Here is an 11,955-nt window from a genome sequence, read left to right as displayed (position 1 = left end):
CGACGCTATAGACATTATTGCTTACTATCACGCAGATCGTATGCTTATTTACCGCATGTTGTATATTCTTATACAACAAATAATACTGTCATCATATTCCTTATATTTACAAACAATAATTGCATTGTTTTTTGTTAAATATTTGTAGAACTAAGAAAATACTCTTGTAATAAAATAAAAGCCTTGGGTTCGGTACTCAAGCATTTCAATTAATACAATTCTGAATTATTAAGAAAAAATATATTTGTAGATTTTTGTAATATTACTTTAAAAAAGCTATTTGCAAGGTCAGAAGATAAATATTACTGAGAAAGACTCTGAAACAGGCAAAATAAAAAAGGAAAATTTTATTTTTAAGTGGCATAGTTAATAATTATTATTACTCCCGTTACTATCATTGTTAGGTCGACGTTCAGGCGATCCCGCCTTGGAATCACACTTGTTATACCTGGAGAATTCAACTCTGGGCAAATTAACCTGACTTCATGTTCATTCTGTCATTCTCCACTGTTCCCTGCCACCATGCTCCCGCCATAAGTATATGGCGAGGGCGAGTACACTATTCCATTATCATCTGTTTAAAAATATAAATATATTTAAACCAAATATGGATAGCGAATACACCCATTTTGCTTCGAAACCTGTGAATGCGCTTACTAAATGATCTGCATCGAATGTCTGACCTTCTTTTCTTTTTTTTTGTATGGCCACAGGTACGGCTACTTAACATGAAATCCTTTTAATTTTCTACGGGACTGTATGATGGAGACAGATGAGGCTGTTCTGTTACTATTACTACTACTATTGACAGATATAAAACATAGATTTTGAAAATATATGTATAAAATAGTGTCCAACAATTTATTGGCAGGCAATAAATATTCATTTTGCAGACAAAATTTAGTCACCATCTGTATGCTTATTGTGATAAGAAATAAGCTAGCTGTCTATTTATGATGAATAATTACTTAAATGTATTTTATCGTCTTTAGTTACATTATATTGAGTAGGTACGTTATATATTTTCCGGGTAACAAAATAAAACATTAACTTCGTTAACAATTAATGATTTTTATTATACAATAAACATAATCCTTATAAAATATACAAAGTCATATTATAATATTGCAGGTATAGCAATGACAATAGGGGGTAGCGTGGTCTTTCGCCGATACAACCCAAGGCCAACAGCCGGCCGACCTGCACCCTTTACACTACGGCATTGTTTGTTAATGCCATACCAGGAATGCATACATACCAGGAATGTATACATACCAGGCAATACCATACCAGTAATACAGACATACCAGGAATGCATACTAAGCATTCCCCACATACTTATTATACCTTTTATACATAGTATACAAGTTAGTCATTGTCATCTGACCAGGGTGACCCGCTAGAGCGCGTCTCAAGAACGCGACAGAGTAATTTGTGTCTGACACTTGTATCAGTAGAGAGACGGAGTTCTCTAGATGCTGCCGTAGAAGGCGTGGTGGAGCGGTTCTTTCTATTGTTGAGGAAATGTCCGCGACGGTGTATGCTGCTATACGTGACACGTGGACTTTACGTTTGCTGATGGACTGTGTCAATCTGAAATGTATTTAATATTTTAATGAATTAGTGCTATTTTAGTTTGTATTCACATTTCAACTTAAGAACGAAAGTTACAAAATAGCAACACACAATTTTCTCAGTCAATCTGAAATGTACTTAATAGACAGATAAAAAGCTTAATTTTTCAACACACAATGTTTACAAATACTGTACTGTAAAACTCCTATCGGGGTTTGTTTGCAGGCATGTAGTTCTCTTTTATTTACTAAGTTAAGTAATATATGTAATATTATTTAAACAGTAATTGTGCTATTTAAAAAGGTTAACTTTAAAATTTAAATTATTTAAAAAAGCAACACACAATTTTCTTTCCCATTCTTCTTATGTATTATTTATGTAATTAAAAAAAAAATACTTGTATAGTAAATATAACACAGGCTCTGCTTAGCTTGGAACTAGATGGCGCTGTGTGAGTTGTTATGGGTTAGTACTAATTTTTGCATTTTCCAAATATTAACTATGCATATGCTAGAGATACCGTGACAATATCAGATTGTTCAATTTATATATTCACGTCGTCCAGATCACAAATGGGGTAGACAGAGACGACAATATGCAAAATAACCACTCATATAATCAATAACATACTTTTCCAAGCTATGTGCAGTTTCTGCTAACTTCTCTTCTATGCTTCTGTCCAATTCTTCTGAAGCTGTACACCGCTTACATAAGCTGGTTACAAGTGCTCTATAGCATTGCATGAAGCATGGCCATCTGAAATCATGCATAATATATGTTAATTTAGTTCTCTGCAGTGGAATTGCAAGATAGGTGCCACAAGCACGAATGATGATGATGATGATGATGACAGATAGATAAATTATTTATTTGCAAACATACAACAAAATAATAGTACAGTGAAAGAATTAAATACGAGACAAATAAATAATTTATTTACAAACATACAACAAAATTATAGTACAGTGAAAGAATTAAATACGAACATATTACCAGGAATATTATGTGCAGCAGTACAAATGGAAACACAAACTTTTCCTAACTTTCTTGTCCCGGTTTATTATTATTAAGTAGATACATTTTCATTCACTAGTACATGAATGGGATGTTAGTTTAGATCAATCATCCATTCCAGTTAGAATACAATAGAATAGAAATAATCTTTATTTAAATGAACTTAATACAAACAATAATAATATTTGATTAGGTAAATTGAAATGTTAAAAAAATATCACTTAGGTTATATTATAAGCATATATTCCGAATTTCAGCTTTCATGAAGTGAAGACATATTATTTTATAAGTATACTGAATATCTTACTGTACTTGATGAAAAATAGAAGGTAAGAGGGGACGGAAATATCAAGACATAATATGAAGTAGATAAGGAAAAAGAGTTGTGTCTTATCAATATATAAGACAATAAAGGAGGAATGTAGAAGGTGAGGAAAACTCCACCATCCTTAAATTATAAAAATTAGGTACCTATCTTCTAATAACTCCTCCCTGGACACCAACAAGCTGTTCAATATAGAAATAGATCCGTCAAACAGTCTGAAAAACGCTTGCCAAGACACATCGCACCTTATCCTTAGAGTGTTACAGCCCAAAATAAATTGGATAAGATGTTGCAATTCAAATATTGAATCCAAGAATTTGTAATCCAAATTTATCTGAAAAGAAAATGATAATTAAAAATTGTTAGACATTACAATACAAAATGCTAACTTATCCTCAAAAGAGGGATCTCTGTTGAGGATAAGTTAGCCATTGTAACCATTTATTTTATGAGTCAATAAAGTATTACTAACCTTTTTAGCTGCCAAAATAGCTTCAGAAAGTGTATCTAAAAATAACTTCAACATTTCACAAGCTGAATCTTCTATTTTTACTATTTTGATTTCCACATCATCATCATGAATCTCAATTGAGAATTTTCTCTTCTTACTTTTAATACTCACACCATATTGTTCAGCTTCATGGTGTTGCCACATACTAAGTTTTGCTGATTTGCATGCGTTAAACATTAGCTTCGACATGGCTACACATTTGGGCCCAACAATGTTCGCTTTCAAACAATTATTCCACATACATTTGGATACTTGGCGCGTTGTTAATAGTGTGTTTAAATTATTGTCTTTAGGTTTGTGTGGAAGTTTCTGAAATAGTATTATACATAATAAATTACAACTAAATTTTAAAAGAGCAACACACAAGTTTATTTATCGATCCTCTGTGTTGAGACAGCTTTCCAAATGAGCGGTAGATTAAAAAAAATATGACTATTAAACTTACATTATATTATGAAATCATTGAAAGAATCTATCATGAATGATTATTATAAAAAGAAAGTGATGATGACGAGATGCGGAGTCTTCTTACAAATATTTTAAACAGAATTTTGTTAGTGTAGATAGATGGATGGATAATTGTTAATCTTTCACGCCAAAACTACTGCATGGATTTTAATTAAACTTTACAATAATATAGCTTATACATCAGAATAACATATAGGCCATAAATTTTACGCGGATGAAACCGTACAAAGAGCTACTTTTTTATAAAGTCTTACCTCCAAAATCGTCAATTTATTCAATTCGACAACGAAATCATTAGCGAAGCACTCCACACTCGATACTTCACACAAGAACTTCAGAGTGACACCAATATCTTCTATACATCCATTATTTACATAAACATGTTTTTTATTCCCATAGATCATAAACAATCTAGATTTCACACTCTGCCATATTTGTAAGAACAATTTGTCTCTGGTCTCAAATATATGATGCGATTCAAGTTTCTTTAGATATCTTAAAACAACATTCAAGAGTTGTATTGAGGATTCGACATGTAGAATTCTTGATTCTTGATTTTGAATTGTATTAATCTGTAAATGTTGAGATTAACATAAGATTAGCCATGATAAACTCAGTGGTCTAGTGGTTTAACATACCTACTTAATTCCGATGATCGCGGGTTCGAATCCTCGCACGGTGTAAGTAGTTACTCATTAATATTATTGTTTGTATTGGTTTGGTTGTTTTCTATGAATAGTATGTATTTACAAAAAAAAAACACTAACATTGGTATAAAAATATTAATTAAAATTTCTAATTTTTATTTAACTCTACTTTTACAACTAATTTAACAGACAAAATAAATAAATTTTACAAACAAGTGGTAAATGGTAGTCAAATGTTTAGCAAATCAAATTTGGTAACTAAGACTAAGACTAAGAGTAATAGACATTTCAACTGCGTTTTCAAACCATGTAGGAACCCATTTATGCATATATACAAAATTTCATAAAAATCGGTTCAGCAGTTTAGGTGAGAACCACACAACAAATTATATATATTAAGATACTACATTAAATACTTACAGCACTATGTACGAAATATTCTAAGCCAGACCAGAGACAATCCAAATTCATTATTTCCTCTGCATTTGTGGTTTCACAATACTTAGACAAAGTTATAGCATATGCAGCCATAGCATTCAGTGTTGCCATAGCCGTTTCAGAAACTACTACACTCTCATCAGTGTTGCCGCTGCTAGCATTAAGTACATTAGTAATTTCATAAAAATTTATTTTTTTAAATGAATCAAGAAGATATTTGTGTAGTTTCTCTTGAAGATCTGCTAATATTGATCTAAAAGCGCTGGCTGTTATAGCTTTTTTCTGTTTAACAAGCAACGGTAGAATTATACAAGTCATTTGGAAAGCAGGATCACCAAAGTATTCAATGCTACCATCATTATTATTATTTTGTTTCTTTAGAATCAGTTTAACTATATTTTTAACTAAATCACTCTCTGTCCTAACTCTTCTGACAGCTGATTCTATAATATTCTTAATTATTAAGAAATTGTTTGACGTTTTGATTTTCAGTGTTAATAAATCTAATATAATTTTGTCTTCAAAAGAAAATATGTCTTCTACTGGAAATATTTTGTATATATCAGGCGTTTGGTTACTCAATTCGAAAATACTGCGCAATATATGATCAATGTTGCGTCTTAGTTTCTTTTGACCACATTTTTTCAATATCAACAATAAGTAAATAGCTAATAACTGGCATTTCTCATCTAGATAATATATTTGAAGTTGTTTTAATACTTCAACACAGTTTAATAACACTGCATCGTCACCGTTAAAACTCAATTGATTGAAATACTCTTTCATATTCTGCTCTTTAGCAAAATTTGTTATGTCAAAGTCTATTTTCTTCAGTGATTTCGCCAATGCATCAGCATTTTCTATATTATTAGCGATAATTTTACAAGTCTCAACTACTAAAGCATTTAATAAAGGTATATTATTACTAAATGATTCATTTGTTAGCATTTTGTTTTCTGTATCATTGAATGATAGTTTAACTATATGTTTCGATAATTTTTTCAATTGGTTTTTATCTAAATCAGTGAATAATATTTTGGCTATACCATTTGTTACAACTGCATTATTATTTTTAGAGAACTGCTTGATTAGATGCGATTTTGAAGACGTTATAGCTTCATCAGATGATTCATTATCATAAAAGATTTGGAGAGCAATTGTTTTTGTTAGTATTAATTCATCCTAAAATAAATTTTATAGAAATATTAACAAAGTTGTATACTTACAAGATATTTAATGAACAATTTACTTGAAACGAATTTTTGAAAGAGATAACATATCTGTTTATGGTTAACTTTTTCTAAAGAAGAAACACTGTAAATTAAATTATTTTTGTTGCATTGCTATTGTTATTACAGAAATATGATAAATAGATAAATAAAACACACAAGGTCGAGCTTGTAGATTTCTTCCAGCAAACCTCAAAACGTTATGCCATAGTGTATTACCTAGAACAGCCATGCATAGAGTATCCTTACATAGTATAAAACAAAGTCACCGCCGCTCTCTGTTCGCTTATACATTTTAAACTACGCTACGGATTTTAATGCAGTTTTCAGGAACTAACACACTTATTAAAGAGTTAGGTTTATATGTATAATACATGTGTGTTGTAGTTATGAACAAGCCGAGAAATTAAACGATTTGTAATGCATCTGTGAGAAGCCAGAACGGGTCCCTAGTACAATATAAAAGCAATGAGCTATTTGATTTGAATAACTTACCAAAAGTGTAGTCTCTACATCGTCTGCTATTTTTGAGGCGAGCACAGTCCATTGCTCACCAGTTAAACATGGTAGTAACATACTCAAGTCGAAAGTATCTGGTGTACCAATATTTGACAGTGTTAATTTGGTGTTACTATATTTCAGATTCAATATTTTCAATTGTGAGTAACTTAGACATAGTTTCAAAAAAGATAACATTAATGGTGGATTCTGAAATGGAATTTTAAACATTATATTGGCATTAAGATCCTGGTTCAGTATTATATTGTACTCAAACTAGATGGAAATTCACAGATGTTAAATCAGGGTCAACAGATATCTGTTGATCCGGAGTATTTTTCAGATATCTGAAAAATACTCCCAAAAGTACTTAAAAGACTTAGTTTTGGCTATGCATTTAAAATTAATAACATTATATGATAAGTAACTTCTCACTAACATAATTAAGTTTTAGTATGCATTCTCCAAACATTTTCAAGCACTCTTCCTCAAAATTTTCAAAGGAAGCCCAGAATTCTTGGGCGACATTCTGTGGCACGGTGTGATCCGCCATCTTATTGTGTTGCAGAAAACTTGACAAAATGGCCGATATAACTTCTGTTAGCGTTATAATTGAAGGGCCTGAAAATTTGAAAACATATTTTTCAGTAAATAATATTTTGATAAAATATTAAACAGATATTTATTTTATTGATATTAAAATAATGCTGGTATTATATATTTTTTTATGTAATTTGATTAAATGGTAAACAATCTAATAGCACACCTGATGAATAGCACTATCGACATCATGTTATTATATGAAGCCCGATATAGTACTCATGCATGATATTTTAGTCCTGCAGAATGGAGAACTAAAATGTCACGACCCTTGTCCTGTAATTTCACTTTATGATACACTTATCCCTTGGCTGAAATTAATGAGACTATAGGTACTTATGTAGATAATTTGTTACTAAGTTTATCGGGATAAAATAAAAAAGAATACTTACTGACAAAATTTTCTTCTAGCATTAACAAGCAATACACTTCAAAATCTTTCTGTAGCGATATCAACAACTCTTTATTCTGTCTAAACATCAACTCAGATGTTAACTTCCCATACAATTCTACACATTTTGTAGGAAACACATCATCACCCCTGATTATTTTACTTTTAATTTTATTATAATTCTCATCACTCTCTTCAGTCTCCTTCAATTTTTGCTTCATATCAAACTGAACAGTGTTGCAATCTTCCAAACAATTTTTAACATTTGGTAGAATAAGATTTATAAATGAAACTCCTCTGCTAAGTTTAAATAGCACTTCTAATAAGCAGTTCAACATTTCCGTGTAATACTCTTTGACACTCGTACTATTTTTTTTCATTACCATCAAAGGTGGCAATATATCAATCAATTTTTGCTCAATCAATATGGGATCCAATTTCAATGCAGTTTTTAATATCTGCAGTGTAACTTTATCAGGTTTTCCCTTCAATTTTAGCTGTCCCGCCATGACAGCTTGAAGGAAGAGTAAAGAGGTCTTTTTAATTTCAACTTTAGATATTTTTTCACCAAATGTATCCGTCAATCTTGTGTTTATATCCACTTCATTTCTTAAAACAGTTTCAAGCATGTTTAAAAACAGATTCCTTTTAATATTCTCATCATTTTCATCAAAGTGGACAGGAGTCATTTTGGTAACAGGTACAAGGTAATTCTGTTCCATGTTTAAAAAATTTGTTACAATTATGTAAAAGGCAAATATCAATTGGCTCTCTTTATGGTAACAACTTACGAAAACATCAATGTAATCTTTTAAGAATTTGGGATCTCTATTAGTCCGTCCTTTAGGGAAAGAAAAAAATATGTCCATAATTTTCAATACAGACTGTATATTGTCACCTTTTTCAGCTATTAATTCATTTAAATTGTCTTTTCTTATTAATGTTTGGAGGTAATTGATAAAAGAAGACTTTCTACTAATAGGAAATAGAATATTTTCACATACATTGACAGCAGCAGTCCGGATTTCTGTATCCAAATAACTAAAAATTGTTTCTAAGTTATCATTTCCTAAAAATTTGTTAACAAATTCGAGTTTCTTTTTACAATCTTTGTAATATTTTATTAAATTATTAAATACTCTGTCTAGCATCAATTTGCTTGGTTCATTAACCCTAAAGTATTGCAATAAAGTGATAGCTATGTGCAAATATTCATCAATTGATGTGTTGAGTTGTGAAGAAATTTTATTGTTTTCTAGGAATGATACCAGAGTCTCTATATCCTCAGTCTTTAATGGATTTCTTTGTAAGTATTGGGATACAATCTGAAAACATAATTTTAGGCAATAAAAGCTCAGTCCCTTGGGTCTAAAATAGCCTACCGAGGGTCAGGCTCTCTCTTTTCCTTAAATAAAATAAACATGCCTGGAGAAAATGTGTTTCATTAACAACAAATTTACACTAATTTTATAATAGAACATTTTCCAAGTGATTTCTCCTGGAAACCATCATGATAGATTCATGGTGAATTTACCATGATAGGCTAACTGACTTAACCTCATGCTCATCTTATCATCCTCCACTGATGGCCTGCAAGTGTGTACTGTTAACACAGGCGCATGCACCATTCCACGATCATCCATAATAATAATAAACTATTACCTGGATTAAATGAATCTTCAGCTCAGTAGTTAGATCATCGACTATGTCTAACCAAGTAACAATATTCCTTAAGTCCTCACTAGAAAGACAATTATTCGTCATCAGACTTTGAAGCCACTCAGCCACTAGTCTCTCCTTTGGTGCTGTGGGGAAGTGGTGAGATCTGATCACATTCTTGGCAAGGCAAAGTCTTTTAGGCAATGAGGCAGTGTTATCTTCTAATCTGCGTTTTAATTCTGAAAATTTATGAAATATAGTATTAGTTTAGCGGTAATATATTTTCTAAACAAAATAAAAAAGAAAATATTGTCTTTTTATTATATTGTTTATTTAGGTAATAAATAAATTCAGTTAATATATTTTTTGGAGTCATGTTCCGTATCAACAATTAATAAGAATGGTTGAAGATCATGGAAAATGGTCACAGCTCCACTTGCATTATTGATTAATGAAGAAGCAAACAAGCTGACTGTCAATCTGATAGTAAGAGGTAGCCATCACATTATAATGTGATACTACCCTTGATACCATTCCAGTTAGGTAATTTGTCAAAGTATCCTACATAAGTCAACATTCTAAGTTATTCTAGCATAGATTGATTTATTCGAGAAATAAGGTCATAGAGCCTGACCTGGTAATAGTCAGTCAAATGTTAATAATTTCACAAATAATTACAGGGAAATTCCACAAAACAAATAAAATTCAATATAACCTCAATGGCACTATGAAACATGAGCATAGACAAGTTTCTATGACAATTAGATCTAAATAAGCTTTATATAAGTTGCTTATATAATTATAGATTTTTAGTTCTGTTCTGATACAAATAATATGATTTCAGGTATGAACAATTAAAAATTGAAATATAGAGGCGTGAGTTTTTTAGGTTAAGTATATCTTTTATATAAAAAGAATATTAAACGTACCATTTAATGGATTTAGTGACATTTTATTCACAAATACATTCACATTCAATCACAATTTAAAAACGAATAATATTACTTTCCTTAAAAAAATGTCATAAATTGGAAATAAATGTTTATTTTTGATTGTTTTGTTTCATGTCTTTGACTGACACTCACAGCATGATTGACTTACTACCGGCAGTAACTGACGTTCATTTTGATTTTGACAAATAATCAATGATGTCTTATGGATTTGCGTCGTAATGGTTTTGCCTTTTGCAAAAAACAATTAATGAGAAAGCGGATTTTATAAAATAAAGGAATTTTAGAGAGGACTAATCAAACTTAAAATAGAAATATAAATTTTACACATATTCTACATTAATATAATATTATACAGAACTACTCGTAATCCGAATATAACAGTTTTAGTTTAGTTTATAAGTAGTTTTGCTAACAATGTACCATGTCAATTCCACTTGGAAGCCATTGTGATGAATTCCTGATGAATTTGTCACGATGGGCTAACTGACCTGACCTCATGCTCCTCTTACCATCCTCCACTGGTATTCCGCCGTCAAAAACCGTTAGCGTTGGCGGAGCACAATTCCATTACCATCAATAAAAAAAAATTATTCATAACGTAACAAAAATAGGTGCGGGAGGTCCGTTGCTACAACGTGGGCCGGTGCTGGCAGGGAGCTGGTCTAATTCCTTGCCATCAGATATGTTGAAGCGTAAAGCAATCATACATATATGGTGAAAAATAGGTGCATATTTTAAAAACGCTATTTCATTTGAAAAGTCATTACAGATGTACCTACATAGGTTGTATATAACGTATGTATTCTTCAACTCAATCTTAATACCATACTGTAAACTCTGAACTCGAGTTGATACTTAGAATATATTAATTGTGTTAAAGGAGTTGGAGTATTTCAAGAGTCCGTTCCAATTATCCTTAAAGGGTGTCTAGATGGTGTGTAGGTCTGGTTATAATAATAGAATTATATTATTAAGACATTCTTCATTAATTGTGGTTTAACTGTATTATTCTATGGCGGAGATGTTCAGTAGAATCAAGCATATGATATATTATTTTTAATGATCTTTTCAATCTCTTCTCAACCAGAGTCGTTCAATGTGTTATTATTGTTGCTATGGAACAGTAGATTCAAATTTTAAACATGATAAACCTAATATTTTATTTTATAATTATACTAGCGACTCATCCCGGTTTCGCATGAGTATCTATTTCAATTAATTTACACAAAACCTTGACGAAGTATGCACCTTAACATTCCTCAGAGGAGTTCCTTCCCACGCACACTCAGATTGTTGAATGCCGATGTTTTCGCTAATAATTTCAGTATATGCTTTTTCATGAAGGGTTTTAAGGGTCAGCAACGTGGACGTGACAGCTATGATGTTTTCAGGAATTAATAGTCTTAAGATATATATTTTTACTGATTCTCCAGTGATGGAAACAACGATAACAATAAATGTATATTGCCAGAGACGACTGTAGATTAGCCCCGTACCATATTATATTTAACTATAGGAACTACTAAATGAAATATTGGTATGTCAAGAGGTACGGGCAGCACCACCACGTCGACAGTAGATAAGCCTATGGCTACCCAATCTGGGATTACAGCCGTTATGGTATAATATGTACTAGAGAAGAAATAT

The 11,955-nt window shown here is 31.2% G+C and overlaps 1 protein-coding gene across 1 annotated transcript; it reads right to left on the bottom strand.

Annotated features, from left to right (window-relative positions):
• Nucleotides 1–1,097: 1,097 nt before the first annotated feature.
• LOC131843303 (uncharacterized) lies at nucleotides 1,098–10,422 on the bottom strand. Its single transcript, XM_059191924.1, has 11 exons — nucleotides 10,285–10,422; nucleotides 9,359–9,594; nucleotides 7,698–9,021; nucleotides 7,145–7,326; nucleotides 6,703–6,915; nucleotides 4,961–6,160; nucleotides 4,148–4,465; nucleotides 3,387–3,734; nucleotides 3,061–3,248; nucleotides 2,206–2,331; nucleotides 1,098–1,593 (listed from the first exon to the last, which is right to left on the bottom strand). Exons 1-11 carry the CDS (start codon nucleotides 10,304–10,306, stop codon nucleotides 1,320–1,322), a joined length of 4,431 nt encoding a protein of 1,476 aa, XP_059047907.1. The 5' UTR covers nucleotides 10,307–10,422; the 3' UTR covers nucleotides 1,098–1,319.
• Between the last annotated feature and the right edge of the window lie 1,533 nt (nucleotides 10,423–11,955).

Source organism: Achroia grisella, unplaced genomic scaffold (genome assembly GCF_030625045.1).
Source record: "Achroia grisella isolate CSIRO2021 unplaced genomic scaffold, CSIRO_AGI_Agris_v1 utg295, whole genome shotgun sequence".
In the NCBI taxonomy this organism is placed as follows: Eukaryota; Metazoa; Arthropoda; class Insecta; order Lepidoptera; family Pyralidae; genus Achroia; species Achroia grisella.
Note: the sequence above shows the minus strand (reverse complement) of the source record. Positions and strands in the feature narration are given on the sequence as shown.

Coding starts and splice junctions, on each gene's coding strand:
- LOC131843303 (XM_059191924.1), bottom strand. CDS start 10,306: ATGTCACTAAATCCATTAAATG. Junction 7,327..7,697: donor GCTAGAAGAAAATTTTGTCA/GTAAGTATTCTT, acceptor TCAAATTTTCAG/GCCCTTCAATTATAACGCTA. Junction 6,916..7,144: donor GCATACTAAAACTTAATTAT/GTTAGTGAGAAG, acceptor ATTCCATTTCAG/AATCCACCATTAATGTTATC.